The 22,610-nt window shown below is 38.2% G+C and overlaps 1 protein-coding gene across 3 annotated transcripts in view; it reads right to left on the bottom strand.

Moving 5' to 3' along the window:
* Nucleotides 1-22,610, bottom strand: part of lrrc27 (leucine rich repeat containing 27) — a 60,664-nt gene that overhangs the window by 26,341 nt on the left and 11,713 nt on the right. For 2 of the 3 annotated variants that reach the window (XM_062976106.1, XM_062976104.1), the window contains exons 5-7: nt 20,925-21,074; nt 16,700-16,822; nt 7,764-8,004 (exon numbers count right to left, since the gene is read on the bottom strand). In XM_062976106.1, the coding sequence (XP_062832176.1) occupies nt 7,764-8,004; nt 16,700-16,822; nt 20,925-21,074 (514 nt within the window). The remainder of the gene's footprint in view (nt 1-7,763; nt 8,005-16,699; nt 16,823-20,924; nt 21,075-22,610) is intronic. The other variant, XM_062976105.1, reaches the window with a different exon arrangement.

The raw sequence follows: 22,610 nt of genomic DNA, 5'->3' as shown, positions 1-22,610 counted from the left end.
TAAAACGAAACGAAAAGAGAAGCAAGCTTTTCATCATGATTAATTTTCATTGATTTCAATTAGTCTTATCCTCCATTTGCTTGGAGAAGAACTTTATTCCATTCTCCCACCACTTAAAACTGTGGTTACACGTTCTTCTCTAAAATCAAAGAAAATGTATTTGAAAAAGAAAAGAAGATGGGATCTATAAGGCATTATTAAGAACATAGTAAGGATTTCTTTTTGACGGTTTCAACATGGAAAAGAAATTATTTCAATCATATCTTGAGCAAGCTTGAAATGTATGGAATTTTCAAGATTCAGAAAGGCCCATTTCTGTGTTTCTTGGTATATTTTTGTGATATTCTTATAGAGGATCTGCAAACTTTTGAAGAAACGTTTAAGAAGTTTTACAGTAAAAATGGGAAGGAATGTTTCTCAGATATCAATTGCTTTCCAGAATTCTGTAGTTGTGTTGAAAACATTCTTGAAGAAATTAATTTCCAAAAGGAAGACCATTGGCGTCATCAGCTAGTGTGAGTGGCTGTTCGGACAGACTTTGGAATGGTAATTCTAGATTATTGAAAATTATTGTGTTACTTTTGTGATTTCTTCAAATAAAAGTTTTTTGTTATTGCCAGGTAAAGTGGCTTCAGTGTTCTTACTGAATTTTTTAACAATACATTTTGGCTGAGCCTCAGAATCGATTGCTGGCTGAATTTGAAACGTATCAGCTGCATCTTATTCAAAGCAAAATTAAGCTTCTTGCAGTCATTTTAAAAAGTGCTGCCATTACAGCAGGCAATAGCAGTCAATTGGCCTCACATGTACAGACTCAGAAGACAGGCAACGACTGCAGTGTGTGTTATGTTATGACATATTGTCCAACACAATTATAAAAATGGCAAATACAGCTCTAAATATAGAGAACATGCACCAAAGATCACTCATGTTTTTTCAAAAGAGTTTCAGGAAAGTAAGAAATATCAATAAACAACTATTAGAAAGAATTCATGTGTCTCTACATTTTGCTTTGAGGACACACCACTTATCTTACATTTGAAAGATTTGCAGCATAGTTTCCATCAATATTGCCCTGTTCTTGATACAAATAAAAATTGGATTAGAGATCCATTTTCAGTTAATGTGTATGAATTAGAAGAGCTCACACTTGTTTATCTTAAAAATAAGTATAGAAACTCTTTGCAAAAAATATAGTCAGAATTCAGAATGCAAATTTCAGCTATTAAACCCAATATAACAAATCATGTAAGTGAAAAGTGTCACCAGTCTTTTCATTGTTGAGGCATTATTATTATTATTATTATTATATTTTGTATGGAATCATCCCAATAAAATATTATAAGGGGAGTATGTACATGTACTTCTCTCTAAATCTGAAGACCTTGAGCACTTTTAAATAAATATTGGATGCACTTTAGGATTTTAACTCTTAAGTTAAGTCTTGGTGCTTTCTTGCCACAACAGACATGTTCAGAGGTAAATAAAAAGTTAAGAATGACTGGTCTATTCTATTCTGATTTTTTTCCACACAAAACATTTCAGTGTCATTCTCTCCTGTTTTTCAAGAAAGGTTGGGCTATATTCCGAGCTGCTTTTACACTTTCTTTCTCATTCCCATAAACAGGCTTGTCCAGGAATTGCATATCTAGGGCAGGATCCAAAGACCTATTGTAGGCACGTCCAGTGGGATCCATTTCTCCTTCGGATAGAAGACCTGACACTCCTCGCTTAATTCGTTTTACTTCCCTCTTTAGCAAGGATGAAGTGAGAATTCAATGGAGAGAGAAGATTCTAAGGAATATTACAAAAGCCCGATTTTTGATACAATTCAGATTCAACTGCAAAACAGCAATCTTGCTTTTCAAGAACATTTGGTGGTGTTATATTATACTGCTTCAGATAATCCTGATGAATAATCACTTGCACACTTAAATTCTTACTGGAAGCTCTTATTGGTAACCATTGGCATCATCACCTCCAGAGTTTCAAGTACAGTTGTTGGCTATAGAAGACAAATCAAAATGTGATATCAGCATACTTTCCATCACTGGTCCTTATGATATGCTGCTTTGTTTTCTTGGCTTCCTCTTATCCTTTCCCCCCCTTTCTTTGGAATCTTGATGATTAATTTAATTTCTAATTGTGACCTATATTTCAAAATATGTTTTTGATGGAGAGTTATAAAGAAACAAGTTAATTCTTAGCCATCTTGAGGCACTGTATGAGTGGATAGATGAAACAACATGCATTACATCTGTATGGATTGAACTGAAGGTTATGCTATTAATACCTTTAACCTGCTCCTAGCAATGTGTTACCCTCATCATGGAATATGATGAGGAAAAGCCTTCTGAAATGATATTGAGTTTCAAAAGTAGTTAGTTAACTACCAGAGGAGGGATGCTGAACGAGAAACACAAGTACACATTCACATGTTATTGATGCTCTATATCCTGGCCTGGGTTTGAAAGTCAAAAGACATAACGGACATAAAAATAAAAACTAAACTGATAACAAAACCTAAATAATTATTTTAGGGCTGCCATATTCTGGATTCTGAAAAAAAGGATATGCATGAATTATTGCTGTGCTAAACAAGTGATCTTCAGTGTGTTTGGGGTGTCTCCTGCCTTTTCTAAAATATCCTGTTGTCCAAAACCATGAACTCTACAGCCCATGTGCTCATTATGTCTCCTTTAAATGTTCCACAAACCCTTATTCATCTGTAAGAAAAGTAGGCGACAATTCTTGCCTCCTGAGCAAGTTGAAAAGGTAGTTTGCTTGCATACTGTTAATAGTTCAACAACACCAAACTATAGAGGATTATTCTTTTCCTCTTTGAAGTATAATGTTGGCTTTTGAAGAATTCAGAGTGATCTGAAAAAAGTTAGTGTTTTCAATAGCAGTTTCTAAGCCTATTAATCTCCCCCATCCGTTACTTTCATCTGAAATGTGGTATGTGCCCCGTGTATGATTGTGGTGTGCACCCTATGCTTCAAAATAAGAAAACAACTTATTTCACATTCTCTCATCATGACAGGGAGGGCACATTCTAGCAATTAGTATTCAAGATCTTCTGCAATAGTTTCAAGTTCAGTTTGTTTTTCTGGGAGGACAGACAGAAATATGGGACTGTCTTCTACAGAAGTCCTTTGGACCTTTGCGATCTTTGGGTCAAGGCCCTTCTTTTAGTTCTGAGGGGTACATCTATCTGGTAGAGACACAAGAGAGGGATTTTTAGAGGCTCAGGAGTTTCTCATCAAGAAAACCTCTATGCCTTTCTGTTGACAGGCAGATAGTTTTATTAGATAAGCTTTAAAAAAGGAGCTGGGGCGGAGACTACTGACGGAGCTCTGGTGTGGACTGGTCCATGAGCTCACAAAGAGTCGGAAACAACTGAGTGATTGAAGAAGAAGAAGGTCACTGTAATTTTCATAGTGATATATTTTAAATTCTGCTTTTAATTGTTTTAAACCTTTTTAAGGACTTCATTGCATTAAGGTAATTAAATGGATGAAAACGTTTGGCTGAGTAGAGCTCAATTTTCCTATGAAACGGAAGAATTGCTTACCCTCATCACACTTCTATGCAACTCAATATGTATCAGCAGCATTCTTTGAGTTAATTTCTCATCATATTACAGTTCTGAGGCCCCGCCCCCTCCCCCCTCCCACATTATTTGTTGAATGAAACCCTCCTCTCTTTGAAATTTCAGCCTCCCTCCATACTAACGCAAGATCTGAGAAGTTTCTGAGCATGCTCAGTTTGTCCCTTTGGGATGCTGCCAAGAAGAGAGGAGGGAGGAAGAAAGAGGGATTGGGTATTTTAGTGTTATTTCTGGCATGGGGGAAGGGGGATGAACTCTGCAACTTAGCTCTATGTGCTCTGAGAACAAAGATCATATGCACTGTATAATACTTTCATAATCATAAACAAACAAATGACTAGGGGATACTTGCATCATTGCATAATTGCAGCCAGGCTTTGACATTGCAAGGCTATTCAATGCTAATCAAGGTGGCCAATTGCATTATTCTCATTTGCCTCTGATACATGGGGCCCCCATCTACACTGCCATATAATCCAGCTTCTGAATTCCAAAGATACTTGCATCATTGCAGAATTGCAGTCAGGCTTTGACGTTGCAAGGCTATTCAATGGTAATCAAGGTGGCCAATTGCATTATTCCCACTTGCCTCTGATACGTGGGGGCCACATCTACACTGCCATATAATCCAGCTTCTGAATCTCAAAGATCTGGATACTCCCACAACTTCCCCTCCTACATTTTAAACTGGGGGCAACAAATGCCATTACATTACAGGAAACGCCAAAATTCCAGATGATTTCAAAAAACCCATTTCCCCACCACCTCCTGAAACGTTGTAAAAGACTGCTGGCATCCACACTTAAAACTAAGCAAAGAATGCTCTCTCCTACACTTGAGGCCAAACTAATGTGATGGGAACAGGGACTTTCCAAATTTTAAGTGTACCACTCAGTGGAATTTAGTCAATGTGATGAGGTGGTAAATCATGTGTTTAGTTCATTCTCTTTTAATATTTGATACTATTTTATGGTTCAATAGTCCTTTGTATTCAGTATTAATGTGAACATCCTTGTTCTCATTTTTAAAACCCCTTCCTTTTATCCCACTTTATGAATGAGGTTTCAGAAGGGATAGCTATGTTTGTCTATTGCAACAAAAGCAACAGAAGGTCTTAGGACATCTTGAAGTTGAGTCAATCACTAGTGGCATAGATGTACCTAGGCAATAGCTCAGTTTTCTTGAAGCATCAAAGTAAGCTCTAATGTAGAAATTGTATGCTGCTAGGAGTATTTCGGTTTTTATGGTGGCACACAATAATATTTGTAACAAAAACAACAAATAATCCTGTGACACCTTCAAAACAAACAAATACTGTAATAATAATAATAATAATAATAATAATAATACAAAACACTGACAACTACATTTCAGATTCCAGAGGGAAGAATATGATTCACTACCAAGGCAGCATTTGAGCATTTGGGAAAGTTTGTAACAATCAGATTCTATTCCTTTTTAAAAATAATTTTATTCATTGGTAGTTAACTCTCTTGGCAAGTGTGCCATAAATGCAAAGCCACTCTTGTGCATACCACATAGCCATTCTTGTAAGAATTATAGCACATATAGAGTTCTAATCCATTTCTCATGCCTGTGCTTCTAATCCTCACAGGTCATAGAATCATAGAATAGTAGAGTTGGAAGAGACCGCATGGGCCATCTAGTCCAACCCCCCGCTAAGAAGCAGGAAATTGCATTCAAAGCACCCCCGACATATGGCCATCCAGCCTCTGCTTAAAAGCCTCCAAAGAAGGAGCCTCCACCACAGTCCGGGGCAGAGAGTTCCACTGCTGAACAGCCCCCACAGGTCAAGAGCAGCAAAGTATATGACTTATGCAACATTCAGACATAAAAGCCTTATTTCTGTCCAGGAATGCTACAAATACTTGCTATTCATTTATTTATCTATTCTTAGTGCCATTAAAAGAGGAGAGGAAAGGAAAAAAGTGACAGCCCTATAATCATGGACAGATTAAAGTTATGTCAAACAGATAAGTATGTTATCTTAAAAAATTCAAGCAGGCAATCCAAACAGTAATCTATATTGTGAATCAATAATAAGGAGTCAATGTTTAGTAGAATTCATCAGTGTAGTATTGTGTTTTCAAGCAGCTTCCTGGGGAATGCTGAGATTCCTCAGAGTTACACTGGGAGCTCTTTTCTTTTTTTATGCATATAATAAAAAGTGTAATCAAATCATAACAGATATGACTCATATCATCCACCTACTCCTTACACTTAGCATGGACTACATATGGATTTTAAGCTTCAAAAAGGCTCCAAAGGGCTTTCACTCCCACACATTGGATACTAATGGCTCATATAAAGTGGACCCTTAGTATCTGTTGGGGGGCTTAGTCCCAAAAACTACCGAGGATGCCAAAATCTGTTGATGCTCAAATTCCATTATATATAATAGTGGAGTGCAATGCTTATATAAAATGGCAAAATAAAGGTTATATATATATTTCCAAGCTATGCTTGGTTGAATCCGTGGAAGAGAGAAGACTAGGCTCCATGGGTACAAAACATGGAAGACTGACTATATTCATTTTTTTCACAGAATCTGTGAGAAATATTAAACATTAACTAGGTATTTTTAATTACAAAAATGTGAGTCAAGCACTGAAATGGTTAAATAAGCTAGTGTTGCCCTGAGGAGAGTGAGTAGGCCGGAGTCTGTTAGAGTTAGTGGGACAAAGCTAGTGTCGTCCTGAGAAGTGTGAGAAGGTCTCAGTGTGAGATGGCCTCATGTGTGAAGTTACAGTGTGAAGGCTAAAGTGACTGTGTGAAGCTCCTCTGTAAGTTCGGTCTGAGAGGAGGCTCTGTGAGAGCAAAGCTGTTTATCTGCATGAGAAAGAAGCCCAGCGTGGAAGCAAAGAAGGAAGTATAAAGAACTTTATTTGTGTTATAGAAACCTTGTTTATGTAAATAGTGCAACCATATTATTTTGCTATAAAGAAAAGCCTCCTAAGATATAAAATTGGTCTGTGTTTTTCTTCTTTTTGTTACTTTTGGCTACCTGTGCGGCTAACAAGTTACTCTGCTATACATTTTTGGGGAGGGTCTTTTGTTAATAAGTCCACTCACCCAATAAGCCTTATGGGTCCAGTATAGCCCAGTATAACTCAGTACAGCCCAGTAATTGCAAAATAAAGGTATCTATCTATCTATCTATCTATCTATCTATCTATCTATCTATCTAATCTATCCAAGCCATGCATGGTTGACTCCGTAGAAGAAAGAAGACTAGGCTCCATGGATACAAAACATGGAGGACTGACTATATTTGTTGTTGTTTTTTTCCACATAATCTGCAACTGCAAGTTGTATGTGGCCCTTAGGATACTTTATCTTGATTTGTTGTATGTTTTTATTACACTACTAAAATTTTAGTTTGCAAGTCACTTTGTGTTAACAACAAAAATAACAATTTAAAAAACCCATACCAGGTCTATATCCATTTTTAGCTGAGTAGCAACTCCATCTCTTTCCCTGCAATTTTTGCAAGACTCATGAATTCTCTCTCAGAGACTCTGGGCTTCCTCAACTGAAAGGATTTCCTGGAGATATCTAGTTCTGAAGATATTGAGGCAGGAGACAGAGGAAGATGGCATGGAGGGATGCATGTAAAGAAACATATCAGGACAAAAAGAGGAGAAGGAAAAATGTAGTGAAAAATGTAGTGAAGCAAAGCATTTCTTAGGAAAGGCTTAAGTGGTACTAAAATTGAGATCTGTAATTGCTGCAACCAAAAATTAACTATTATCCTTACTTGACAGTTTGCAAAGTCAATCACATAACTACCGTACCATGAATATATAGTCAAGATATAACAAAGTTACCAGTGGATGCAACAAGACAGAAAGCATGTTCAAGAAGCTCACCATACCGTAGGGTTACATCCTGTAATGGCAGAGGCACAACTCTTTTTTCATAAGGAAAGTACTATGGCAGAGACTGATACACTAAGAGCACTGAATGATTAAAGAGGTTGACAAAAGATGCAAAAACCAATGAAGACAGAAGAGACTGCTATTTATTATTTACTGTACCGTGGGTTTTTGGATTTTGAGGTACTATCGTTTTAATATATTATCCTTGATAAAGAACATGAAAACACAACAAGCTGCATCGTAAGTTTTATTACCTGGATGAAACCATGGATGATTTTTGAGAGAGGCTTTCTTTAGTCCTAGTTCTCCTTAGTGCAGGCATGGATTCGTTAGCTACCATTTTGTTGGCCTGATATTCTTCTTTTTCATCTTGGATCAGTTTGTCCCTCAGCTTCTGAAATCGTATCATTTCCTCCTCATTAGGCCATCCATCGGACAAATCCATACTGGATTTCATGATGTCTGTCAAGTTTAACTTTTCAACAGGAGGCATTTCTATTGAAATCAAAAAGAGGTCACTAAATTCATCCGCAGAAAAAATTATGAAAGGGAAATGGCAAAATAAAATCTGGTCCATCCCCAACCCCATTCTTTCTCTTTCTCCTTCTTCCGCTCAAATTTGAGCATGAAGATGAATGCAACTGTACATCTGAAAAGCTGTCCTGCTTTTTTCAGCCTCCATCCCCTTCTCTATTATACTACAATCATAATCCAAAGAAGAAATGGGAAAAATGACAACAAAAAGCAATATTGTAGTAAATAGAATTATTTTCTCTAATGCACAGAAGAAAGGAGGAAAAAAAAACATTTTTCATCTCTCTTTACCCTGGCACTAGAATTGCATTTTTCTACACCCTATAGTTGAATGCTATCTATGTCTTATCTTTCTGGAAAGGTAGTGTATATATAAACATTGCCTTGAGCGTGATATGGGTTGGGTGACGATTTTCCTCCCATGTCTCCCCAAAAAAGTGTCTACCACCAACGATGTCCTTTACATGCCTTTGAGTCTTGAGTTCTTATTGTCTTTATACCCTAAAAAGACCAAACTTTACTGATTCTCACTTGATGACAATGATAGCTTATTTCCACCAGTTCTTATTGGGGGGGGGGGGGGGTCCCAAAGATCTACATCTACCTTGCCATCTTTTCTCCCATGGAGTGTCTAAAAATACTTTGTAACCTGCAAGTTAGAATGATTGTTGGAGTTATTTGGGTAGCATATCTTCTGACACACTATAGGGTCACAGTAGGAAATATTCATGGGGGATCCTGCTAGTAATTCTTGCATTTCTCCCATATTCTTCAAGTTTGTCATAATGCCTGCCTTTTGCTTGCGTATATGTACATACTTCATCATTCCATTTATTATTGGCAAATATCGTATCTTCTGAAATATTTGGATAAAGGAATATGGACCTGAATATCACAATAAATTGATGTTGTTGTGTGCCTTCAAGGCATTTTCAAATTATGGTGACCCTAAGGCCCTATTGTGGGTTTCCTTGGCAAGATTTGTTAAGTTTAGTCTGCAACTGAGAGTGTGAGACTTGCCCAATGTTTCCATGACTGAGTGGAAATTCAAACCCTAGTTAGTCTCTAGAGTCATAGTCCAGCATTTAAACCATTGCAACACAATGGTTTTTAATGGCTCAACATAAATGTACAATGAGACACATTATAGCATGTTCTCTGAATATCTGGCATTGTTATGCTAAATAATTTGGTTTGATACAAAGGTCAAACAGTAGCTTTAGGTTGTCATGCAAAGTATTTTGGTTTGATAGAGGTCAAACAGTACCTTTAGAATTTGTTCATGTAACATCAAGTTTCACACTTTTTTCCTTTCAGATGTTTTAACTTCATTGCTTTCAACTGGAAGTGGACAAATTTATTGGTTTCTTCTCAGGCTTTTGACAACCTATAACCAGTATAGGTTTTGTATTTGATAGGATAGAGATGTATGTATGTGAGAGAGACACACTTTCCCCAAAGATTTGGAAGGAACAGTATTTAATCCATGGCTAGTTAACTGGAACTAGGTTGCTGTGTAATCTTCTGAAGGTTGATTCAGAGTCCCATTGCCTTTTGTTGACTGGTTCTCTACTAATGAATTGCAGCCAAAACCGGGAGCTCCCAGTGGCGCAATGAGTTAAACCCTTGTGCCAGAGGGACTGCTGACTTGAAGGTTGCGTTGCTGACCTGAAGGTTGCCAGTTTGAATCAGGGGAGAGCGTGGATGAGCTCCCTTTGTCAACTCCAGCTCCCCATGTGGGGACATGAGAGTAGCCTCCCACAAGGATGGTAAAACACCAAAACATCCAGGGGTCCCCTGGGCAACGTCCTTGCAGATGGCCAATTCTCTCACACCAGAAGCGACTTGCAGTTTCTCAAGTCGCTCCTGACATGGAAAAGATAAGCCTGAATCAAATTCTAATTATCTTGGAATGGAATTTAAAAAACCAGATATTATAGTTTGATTCATATGTGACTATAAATCCTTAGCAATAGATTCCATTTTTAGGTGCCATTCAACATGTACCTTTCATTTCAGTCAGCCAATTGTGTTTCAACTGATTCCACATATTTAATAGAATTGGTGAAATGTTTGCAATTTATCTAATGGCAGCTGCTCTGAGGATCATTTAAATCAGGGGTGTAAGCCTGCCTTAATGACATTAACTAAACTGGAAGTAAATTGTAAAAATCATTTTAAAATAGCCTGAGGTGCATAAGGAAAAATGATGGGAAAACACCACTACGTGATCTAGAGGAGCGGTTATTTATTTATTTACAGTATTTATATTCTGCCCTTCTCACCCCAAAGGGGACTCAGGGCGGATCACATTACACATATAAGGCAAACATTCAATGCCTTAACATAGAATGAAGACAGAGACAAACGCAGGCTCCTCTTCCTCTTCTTTCTCCAGTGGCACAGGGCAGAGAGGAGTCAGAGGGAGGCGCTTGGAGATAGAAGCACACTCAGCGGGAGCATGTGAGTAGGTGAGCCCCCTTTCTCCCCCATTCCTCCTTTCTTTCTCTGCCTTTCTCCCCTCTCCTTCTCTCTTGTTCTATCGCTTTTTCTTTTTCTTTCTCTCTTCCTCCCCTCCTTCTTTCTCCCCTTTCCATCTCTCACATTCCCTTTTTCTTGCCTCCCTTTCCCTTCCTTTCTCCTTCCCTTTTCTCTTTCCTTTCTTTGCGATCTCCTCCCACCTCCTTTCTCTTCCCTTCTTTCTACCTGTTCTCTTTTCTCTATCCCTCCCTTTTCTATTGATAATTCTCTTACTCTTCTCTTTTTCTTTCCTCCTTTATCTCCTTCTTTCTATCCATCCCTTTTTATCTTTCTTTGTCATCTCCTTCCCCCCTTTCCTTCTCTTTGCTTTTTTCTATCCGTCCTTCGTTTTCTCTCCCTCCCCTCCTTTTTCTCTTGCACCCCTTTCTCTCTCCCTTTTCCTTTTCTATCTCTCCTTTCTTCCTCTCCTCTCCTTCCCTTTCTTTTTCTTTCTCTCTCCCTCCTCTCCTGTGCACCTTTTCCCTTCACTTTCTTCTTAATTCTTTTTTCTTCTCCCCCTTGCTTCTTCCGCTCTCCTTTCCCTTTTTTATCTTTTCTTCTTTCTTCCTTTTTCTTTCTCTCGTGATCCTCTCCCCCTCCTTCTTTCTCTTTCCCTCATTTACACAGCCTCTCCTTTCTCCCTTTCTTTTCTCTTTTCTCCTCTCCCTCTCCCCCAATCTTTCTTTCCCAGCCTCAGAGAAAGGCACAATCTGGCTAAGAAAACCCTGAGATTTCCAAAAGCCAGGTTTGGTTTGAAATCACATCAGAGCAGCCTCCTTCTAAAGAAGGGATCTTCTCATCTACATTCCTGTTCAAGTCTTTGCAAATTCATCCCTCCTTTTAAGCATATACAGGCAGGCCCCAAGTTAAAAACAAGATAGGTTCTGTAGGTTTGTTCTTAAGTTGAATTTGTATGTAAGCCAAAATAGGTACATTTCTTAAGTGTAACTCCAGTCACACACATACACATACTAGCTTTGACTAGCATAGAGAAGGATTAACATCTCTGTGGTGTTTGTTTTGCTGTCTGTGCCCGTTCTGAAGATGTCACCTCACTTTCCATCCCTGTGAGACTTGGATTTTGAAACAATTGGAAGCAAGGATTGGAGATAAAGCTTCACTGGAGACACTTTCCCCCTTGATAACCCTTTCAGGAGTGAACTTCCCTTCCAAAGGATAGATTCTTCTCCTCCCCTGTTGTCTCAGACCCGTTCTGAACTAGGAGTCATTTGTAACTAATGGACGGCCTGAGTTACAAACATCGTCACCAAAACGTGGACAGTCCTAAGCGATGTCCATCCTGAAGGCTGTGAAAGCCATGCCTTGTATCCCTTTCTTTTAGTCCAAGATTGGCAGGTGTTTAAGGGTGGATTTAGTGGCCTCCTTTTCAAAAGCAAACAAACAAATGGGACCAAAAGGCTCTGGGTTATAAAGTCTAAATATAGAAGTAGACTTGTTGTGGAAGATGATCTATGTTGTGCTCTTGCAAAGACTGCCCTGAGAATTTCTGATCTGGTGAAAGAAAGAAGCAATCTCAATCTTCACACTGAAGTTGGCTTTGTATGCATACTGTCGCAAAATGTAGTAATGTATTTTAATGTTGTTATATTAAGACTGTTACCCATGCTACACCATGCTTACACAGTTTTTGTGATTAATCGCTATGCTTTAATTATGTTCTATTTGTAAAATGAAAATACATCCTACTTATCAGATATTTACATTATGATTCACAACAGTAGCAAAATTACAATTATGAAGTAGCAACGAAAATAATTTTATAGTTGGGGTCACAACATGAAGAATTGTATTAAAGGGTTGTGGCATTAGGAAGGTTGAGAACCACTGCCCTAGAGAGTAAAAAGGTACATTTAGAGTAAAAATATTTTTGCAGATGTACATAAAAATGAAATAATTTGTATGGTGATGAGTTATCCTCCAATCCCGGGGAAGTATTGTACCATCTCCAGAACTCTTGTTGTTGTCTTCCCCTAATTTGAAGCAAAAAAGGCAATTCCTTTCTAAGGAGGAATTTATATGGAAATGGGTTATCACTGCAGTACTTAGGACAAGACTGGCAATTATAAACTCCCTTCTTCCATTCAAGACACAGCAAACTATTTAGTAATTCATTTCTGGGTTTTAGACAAAACAATGCAATAAAAAAACTGCCCCTGATTTCAGACCACAGGTCACAGTCACAGCACCTGATGCAGAGATACAGCAAATACAAACAACTACTGCACTAGGTAAGAAAGCATATGTAGATAACCACATGGAGAAAACCTAGAGAATCCAAGCTCTACAAGGTGTTCACAGAGTATGGTACAGCAATGAACGGTTGGCAGATAGGAGGATAGAAGGTATAAGTCAAACCTAATCAAGCACCATGATCCATGCAAATTACGATGTTATATCTAAGGTTTGCTCAGATAAAAATCATGGTGTTTAGCTCTGGTTATAAATCAGGGTCTACTAGGGATTGGGGCCTGCTAAAAGAAACCAAAGCTCTTCTGTAGGCATTCCAGAAAAAGATACCCCTCAATAGAAATTCTTGACTTACTAGGACATTATTCAAGGATTGTGACAGAAAAGGAAGAAAGTGGGAAGGTATAAATTTGTGTGTCTTCAGGGACTTGCTTGAACATGTAGAGTTCCTTGCAGTATCTTATATTTTTGGCCTTTCTAGCCACTAGGTATGATCTATTTAGTCAAGGATTCTTGGTAAGGACTGTTGAATCACCACTGTTTTAGGCTGCTATTAATGCCCTGAAACATGGCTTCCATTGATGTTTTGTGGTATGCACCCACATTTAATGGCCTGCATTTGGCTTTGCTTGACTATGCACTTAATGTTCTATGCATCCATAAATTGCATGTTTTGTCATATCTTTGATTGTATTTGCTTCATTATGCACTGCTGTGACTATCTCTGGTTGGGTATGCTTGTGGCTTTGGATGAGCATGCATTAACGTGAGAGACAATTGTGTACAATTAGCATAATGCAAATTAAATGCCAGAGAAAATATGCATCAGGTAAAAGGGCAACACATTTATCTCCCAAAGTGACTGGCATATTAAATGCCCACAGTCCCAAGGAAGTATCTTGACATATTCAAAAACAGAACTTAAAATTTTCCAGCTTCTGAAATGTCACCAAAACTAGAAACATTTGTGCATAGAATGTGGAATCCCTAAAGGATTGGTTTTCCATCTAATTGGCTTCCTGGATAAAAATTGGCTAATTTTTATTCATATATGTGTTTGTTCATACACACAGAGAAAATAGGAGAATATGGTCAATCGTAAAGTACATTCTTCATGTGTCTTGTTGGCCTCAGTCCTTAAATGCTTTGCTGTAGAATCAACGTTATTCTTCACCACTGAAATAACTGAAGTACCACAAGAATGTTTCTAAGGACAGTCATGATCCCACATTTTAAAAAAGTAAATAGCAATCTTGTGTTGAAGACTGCTTTGAAGAGAACAGAAGTAGATCTGAAGGAAGAGTTCAACCATTTCCTCAATGCTTTCTTTATAACACAATTTCTCCTAGCTTATTGATGCGATTAGGACCGTATTTGTTTCACAGTACAAAAACAGCACAAAATCTCACATGCATCAATGAAGGCAATAACACAAGCAAATTATCTACCATGTCTTTTAATGTAATTTTTTAAACAAAAGACTATTTTTATGATTTCCAGACACATAGCCAGACACCATAATCACTTAAAATGTACAAGATGTTTACAATTTTAATAATAATTTCTGAAACAAATGTGATATGTACACAAAAACATCTATTTGAGAGTAAATATAAATAACATCTGAGATAAATGTTCCTGCCTTTACATTATTTCATCATGCCAGTAAGACAAAGATAAGGGCTATGAGATTACTTGTCATATAACATATTATCTCCATTTTAAGTTTTCAGGGTGACAGCATTTTTCAGACAGGATTAATATTCTATTTTTCCTACTGGGTATAATACACAGAAATAAGGAACTCAACAGGTCTTAAACTGCAGTAGTTTAAATAGCTTTGCCTGTAGCAGTGCTCATGTTCTCAGTCCTAAGAGCAATGGCTTCCTTACTGAGCAGGAGGAGACTTTCCCTAGGCAGGGTGCTATTACTTAAAATTGTGAGCATGTGCTCTGTTGTCTATGTGTGACTAGACTCACTATTTTGTTCAGTGGAAGGACTGCTCGGAAAAGTCCTTTGCATCTCTGAGGATCTCTACTTCTGTGAAATTACATATACAAAGTGAATACATGCTAGCAATGTATTTCAAGTGGAACTCTTTTAACAATATTCTTTATGCTAGGGCAAACATGCATAGATAAATATTTTTGGTCCTCCTGTTCCTCTGTGGCCTGTACGTCCAAACCAGAAGCTGTGCCTTGATCATTTCTTATTATAATTATTATTTTTACACTTGTTTTAGGGTATGTCTTTGAAAAAGCAATTCATTATGAAAGGCTAATGAAGAGGTAGTTAGGGGTTGTAAATTCAGCATCTCCAAGTAAACAGTATTTGAACTAGGGGTGATGGATGAGGAAAGGGCTTCTTAGAAGGCCTGTGGATATGATTCTCATCCCTGATATATGCTACTCACTCATTTGTTTTATTGGCAGATTTTTGTAATATGTCTAGCTAATACACACTGTATTTAAAATGAAACAATAATTCTTACAAAATAAGATTTTCAAATAAAGAAGAGGATGTTACTTTAAATAAGTCTTTTCAATGTGTATCAGTCTTGAAAAATAATTTTCATTTATATATGTGAATATGTGTGTAATCTAAGACATATTCCTTAGGTTCTACCCAATTTTTACACTACTGATAGCAATACTGAGCTTCAAACATTCAGTTTGTCTATGGCTGACTTCTCCGAGTACTTCTGGATGTAGATGGAGCAACATCTATAAATTACAAAATTAAATTAAACATTATTTTATATATGAAGTTCAAAACTTGCCAGGATTTTTTTTATTTTTATTTATTTACAACATTTTTATCCCACCTTTCTCACTCGAGGGGACTCAAGGCGGCTTACAACAACTGGCAAAACTCAATGCCCAAATACAATAAATAAAAATCAACAATACATCTAAAATGATTAACAGTAATTAATAAAAAACACATTATACAAGCTTAAAATATATAGCTACTCAATTCCATTCTTCCAAGAGTCTTGTACGTAGACCTTAGATCAGACCATGTCAAATGTAATGCAGGATAATAAAAAAACTAGTAATCTAATAATGTAATTTAAATATGTATTCCACATTTCTCCCAATATGAGATTGAACCTTACAGTAAAGGTTAAAACAAAACAAAGTTAAACCCATATAAAGTAAAGAATTTTAAAAAGAAGCAATCAAACACTGAGGTTACAGGCAGCATTCAATTGATGGCAGTAACAAAAACAAAATCACAATACACAGAACACTTCTTATTATAATCAGACAGTGTTTCCTTAGACTACAGGGATAGCGCAGTTCCCCAGGAATGGAATTGATACATTTGGGATGGAACACAATAAAATATATTATGGACTTTGCTCAGCAGATGCGTAACATCATAAAACAACCTCCTCTAGGTAGACTCATATTTGATTTGCTAGTCCAAACACGAATGCACAGATGTTTTTTCACACTAAGGTGGTTCAGTCATCACAGCCAAATCATCATCATCATCATCATCATCATCATCATGATGCCATGAAGCCAATGTTTTACAATTATGAATATCCTCTGCCTTTACTGCCTTGCATGTTCCAGTTTTCCCAACTTCCTAGCTTATGACAACTGCAATTTGTCATGCTATTTAGATTGGATTCAAGGCACCATATGGTATGAGTTTAACTTGACTTGTTCTATGTCAGTGTCACTGCAAACTATGGTTACTGTGAACCAAGAAGTGCAGGAGGAAACTTGGGCATGTGCAGAGAAAAAGGAGGAACATGAGTTTGAGTCATAGCTACAATCACATTCCAATCACAATTTGGCTGTAATATCTGAACCAAGTCACAGTGTCATATAAACAAGATATTGTAAGGAACACACACACACAAAATGAATATAGGAATGTTGCTGTCCTTAAGCTAATGCTCTAATGAACTCACTAAGGAAGCTCATGTGTCTCCACAATTCGTTGAAAGCTTTCCTACGCTCTGGTGGTCTGTCACATTTTTTCTTGTATTCTTTAACAATGGCCTTTGCTTCTTGTTCTAGTTGAGAAGACAAGTCTGCGAAATACAGAATTTCAAGGTATGTACTTGATTGATCAAAGACTGAATCCACTGAATCCTACGGTAGAGTTGGAGGAGAGGCTTATGAACCATTTAGTCCAACCCATTGTGATGCAAGGATGTGTAATTAAAGCATTCCTGAAAGATCTCCATTCAACTTCTGTTACAAGACCTTCAAAAGAGAACACATCATTCTCTAAGACACCTTATTTTGTGGCCCAACAGTTCTTAAAGTGAAGAAGTTCTTCCTAATATTTATGTGGAATCCCTTTTCTTGTAATTTGTACAGATATAAGATAAATGTTAACAAAATACACTGTAAAGAATATCTTGGTCTGTCAATAGTTTGTTCTCTTGGTGATCAATAAATATCAAAATCCAAGACTAATAGTGATTAGTTAGAGAAAGGACATTTTTTCCTAAAATCTAGTATGTTTCCGGGTAGAAATATGTAACAAGTGTAATCTGCATATTCAACATGAAGCAATATAATTTTGTTGAAAAATGACACAGATCATCTAAGACGGTGGTTCTCAGCCTGTGGGTCCCCTGATGTTTTGGCCTTCAACTCCCAGAAATCCTAACAGCTGGTAAACTGGCTGGGATTTCTGGAAGTTGGAGGCCAAAACACCTGGGGACCCAAAGGTTGGGAATCACTGGTCTAAGATAAGGGTTATAAGCGAATTGTGTAAGTAGGCACCAAGCTGATCCATCTTCAAAACTTTTTAGTGAATCTCTTTGTTGATCAATAATAACATTTCAGTTTTACTGGAAAGCAAATGATTATGCAGGCACAAATCATTACATGCAAATTTGGAGAGCTTTGTGCCACTGTCGTTAGTGAAAGCACATTTTTGTTTCAAATATAACTGTAAATACCATTTAGGTAAAATGTGATATAATCCAGGAAGTATTTGTTTAAGTGCTAGCACAGAAATACATTTAATTTAATGACCAAGGTATTCATTTCTCAGGATATGTAAAATGTAGAGGTGCAGTAGAAAATTGGTTCTATGCTAATGTTACTGAATTTATATGGAATATTGATTCCATATTTATGGTTATATATGAGATGCCCCATCTCCAGTCTGATAAATAAGCCACCAGAGCTTACGTGTCAAAAAAAGTAAAGACGATTGATTTGAAATGCCTGTGGAAAATGATCACTGTCACAAATGCACCCAGGAAACTGATGGAGTTGCTGAAGCCTACTTTACAGCCCCAATACTCATACAAGCAACATATACAGAAATTCTGTCAGGAGATAAGTCTGCCTCCATAGCTACCACATCCCATCAAAACAGCACTAGGTATCTCAGTACCTCTCTCTCCCTGCATCTCCCAAAAACTGAGCTGGCAAAAAGAAGGTTTATGAGTAAACATTAGCAACAACTGAGGAATACTGTCTAGAGCAGTGGTTCCCAACCTTTTTTTTGGCTATACCCCACCTATGCATCTCGAAAATCGTAATGCCGCCCCTCCTCGCCAGTGGAATATAATTCTTATTATTCAAAAAATGAACTCCTATTCACGTGGAGGAAGCCTAAAAGGCCATTAACTTGGTCTAAACAAACTTCCAAAGAACATGGCATCCATGAAAGAAAGAAAAGGTAAAATAATTGATTTCACTAATTTACACCAAATTCAGCGTAATTTAAGTGTCCAACATCATTGCGTGTATTTGGTGAGAATATGCGATAATATCCTGTCACTTGATATTAATTTTCTTGCGACTGATCTTTTTTCATACAAATGTATTTTTTATAGAAAAGTATTGACTTACCTTTGAAAGTAATAATTGTGCTTTGAATATTTTGCTACATTTATATGCAGAACAGAAAGACATTTATGTATATTTTGTATAGATTGTAATGTTAAAAGTACACTGATATGAGCAGGATGTTTAGAATGAAAGTTGCCTCACTTTTCTGGGCTCACACACTCTCTAGTTAATTCTATGGTCTCTCCACTCCTCTCTGTCTTTCTCAACTGCTGAATACGCCTGTCCTGTCTGGCACAAGTCTGTCCATGCGAAGCAGGTGGATATAGCACTGAACGAAACATGTAGAATAATCACAGGATGCCTTAAACCTACACCTGTTGATAAATTCTATAAGCTAGCTGGCATTGCCCCCCCTGATGTGCAATGGGAAGTTGCTGCCAATGATGAGAGAAATAAGGTCAAACTTTGTGAAAGCCATCCACTGCATGACTATCAACCTCCACCCAGTAGACTCAGGTCAAGGAGGAGCTTCATGAGAACCACCACTCCTCTTGATGTTCCCCCAGCAACAGCAAGAGTATCCCTCTGGGCAGCTAAACTAGGCAATCCCAACTGGATGGCCCCCCATGAGGGTCTGCCTCCAGGGGCAAACCAAGACTGGGCAACTTGGAAGACCCTAAATAGATTGAGAAGTGGAGTGGGCAGATCAAAAGACAACTTGGCAAGATGGCACTACCTGGAGGAATCCTACACCTTGTGTGATTGTGGAGCAGAACAAACAACTCCTCATATGTATGCTTGCCCACAATGCCCTGTCTCATGCACGGAGGAGGAGTTGTTTAAAGCTATGGACAATGCAATAGCTGTTGGCCACTTTTGGTTTAAAACTATTTAGCTGTTTGTGATTCCTTTATTTTATCGCTTTTAAACTTATTTATTATGCAATGCTTTTGACACGAAATAAATATTTGTGGGATTTCCCCCTTTCCATATACTGTATAAGAAATGAAACACTTCACTGTTAATAACTAATTCTTGAATTGTCCCTCCCCCTCCCCGGTAAAAATTAAATTGCCCTCCTGTGGAGTATGGCCCCCACATTAGGAACTAAGGCTCTAGAGAAAGATAACAAAAGGGTAAACAATCAATTCTCACTTCCTTACCCATGCATACATTCTAAGATATACTGAAATGGCTAAAGTGTTTTTAGTACAGTGATACCTTGACATACGGGTTTAATTTATTCTGTGACCAAGCTCATAATGCCTGTATGTCAAAGCAAATTTCCCACTGAAATGAATTGAAATTCAATTAATCGATTCCAGCCCTCCCCCTCTCCCAATCCAATGTAAGCCGTCCCGAGTCCCTTTGGGGAGATGGGGCGGGATATAAGAATAAAGTATTATTATTATTATTATTATTATTATTATTATTATTATTATTATTATTAATTTCCTCTTTAAGAGCTCAGTCACAAAACAAATTACTGTAAAATGAACAATTTTAGTCTCCCCCCCCCCCCCCGGAGGCCTTGCCTAAGATGCTACTTGTTGGAGGCCGAGCTAGAGGCTTCCCTATGGCGCCTGGTGAGGAGGAGGCCCCACCAGGCTTGAGGTGGCTCTTCTCCAAAGACCATGAGCAGGTCCTGCGCTAAGCCAAGGGCAAGCTGTGCACCTAGCAGAAGGAGGCCCCACTGAGGCCTTGCTTAAGATGGTGGGTACTCTTGCACGAGCACTACCTCTCATGACAAAGTTGCCCCATGCCTCGTGAGAGGTAACGCTAGCTCAAGAGGCAGCACCAGTGCGAGAGGTAACACTAGCGCATGGCGTAATCATGGCCTTCTGTGAGGCACGGAGCCTCCTCCTCCGCCAGACGCATGGCCTGTAGCTCAGATCACTGCTCACATTTCCAAGCAATAAATGGGCCAAGCGATGGTTCATAGTTAAAACGGTTTGTATGTTAGTTCGGGATATCACTGTATAATCACACTCCCTATCCAAAACAAGTTAGTAAACTGGACCACTATATTGACCCCTCTGTTCTTACATACTAAGTCCTAAATACAAATGTTAGTTTTAACTACAGTAGACCTAATGACTCAATAGGGACCTTATTAATCAGTATAATTCCATTTATTCTATGGATCTAGTTTATCAGACATAAATGTATGGTTTAGGCATAAAACAAACCTGCAACTTCAATAATAATAGCTGAAGCAGAACACAATGAATGCTTTCAACATTGAAGAATAAAATTCAAATAATAATTAAGAATATTTTCTGCACATAGTTTAGGCATTAAACCTGAACTACATTTCTTACATTTCACCTAGGTAAATCATTTTCTTTTTTTTAAAAGTGTATTAAATGACAGTACCTTGTATAAATTTTTCTGAACAGTCATTGTCATCGCTGAATTTTTGAAGGAAGGATAAAATAACAGGCAGGCCCTTCTGTATCACTTCAGGTGGTGGAAACTCCAGAGGACAGTGCCTGAGGTTCAAGGCTGTAAGTGATGCCAAGTTACCTGTCCAAAAGTGGATGGAAAATATTTAATTTTTTTGGAAAGTAATACAACTGGGGCTCAAATACCAACAGTAGTAGAGTCTCGCTTATCCAACCTTCGCTTATCCAAAGTTCTGTATTATCCAATGCAGTCTGCCTCCTGAACGGATCCACAGTTGTTTCTCTAGGCAGCGGGCCAGCACACCCAATAACACAAGTGCAGCCATGCTCCCAAACAAGTGGCAGACTTGTTGCAAAACATGATGTTTTGGTGCTTAATTTGTAAAATCGTAACATAATTTGATGTTTAATAGGCTTATCCTTAATTCCTCCTTATCATCCAACATTTTCGCTTAGCCAATGTTCTGCCGGCCTGTTTATGTTTGATAAGTGAGACTCTACTATACTTGGAAACACTGAATGATAGCCATGGTGTCGGTAGGGGGCTTCTTCTTCTCAGAAGCCCCCCGTGTGGCGGGAATTTTTCCTGCTGCTTGGCCAACTGGCCAATCAGCGGCAGGCCGGCCCTGGGAAGAAGAAGCCTCCTGCAGACGCCATGGCTGCCATAGGGCACCCAACCGTGGCGGGATTTCTGAGTCCTCCACATTTCCTGGTGTGGCCGGCTGGAGCACCAGCAGAAAAAGAAGCCTGGCTGCCTCTTCCAGCCTCCTCTGCTGCCGCCCACCCTCACTCTTCTTCCCTGGCTACAGGAGCAGAAGCAGCCAGACAACATGGCAAGCAGGAAGCAAGGGGTCCGCCAGCGCTGGTAGGAAAGGCTTCACTCTCCCTGGGGCTTGCAAGGGGGAGAAAGGCCACTTAACTATTAAAATAATATTTATATATTAAAATAAAAATAGTGCCCCTACTTTCCATTTATCACGGGTGGTCCTGGAATGTAACCCCCGCGATAAGTGAGGAAACACTGTACTGCCTTTGCCTACCCAACCCAACCTATAAATCTTAGCATGTGTCTGAATGAAATGAGAGTGTTCAGGGGGGAAACTAATAGAGCTGATTTTGATTTATACTGGCCAGTTTTTATTAAATATGTTTTAGAGTGTGAAAAATGAAAACAATACCACTTTGTTTGTCAGGAATTTTGGATATGATATTTGTTTTCTGGTTGACTCATAAATTTATGGCAAAGGAAATGATACTTGTTCAGGCATTGGTGGTGGGCTTATGTGTAAAATGTTCATTTTTTGTGTTTTGTTTACACTGTAAATTGTTAATGTATGTAAATAAAAATTTATATATATATAGCATGTGTCTGGGAGAAAGTACTGAAAGGAGGGAGGCCAAGACAAACCTTGGAGGGCCTCCTTCTTGATTGTCTAGGACACAGTGTCAAATTAATTTTCACTGAGGGCAACTGTATAAATGTAATTATGTTGCACTATGTGGGCCACATAAAATGTAGCAGTCAGAAGGCTTGTTGTCGCGCCTTTCATGGGTAGTCATCCTCTCCCCTACCAACATCACCGTTGCCTCGGCACTATAAGAGAGTTTTGAGACTAGTCACTCTCGTTGCAATGGTGTAGTAACAGTGAACAGTAAC

This window comes from Anolis carolinensis, chromosome 3 (assembly GCF_035594765.1).
Source record: "Anolis carolinensis isolate JA03-04 chromosome 3, rAnoCar3.1.pri, whole genome shotgun sequence".
Classification (NCBI taxonomy): domain Eukaryota; kingdom Metazoa; phylum Chordata; class Lepidosauria; order Squamata; family Dactyloidae; genus Anolis; species Anolis carolinensis.
The sequence above is the reverse complement of the archived record's forward strand: the minus strand, read 5'-3'. Positions and strand labels throughout refer to the sequence as shown.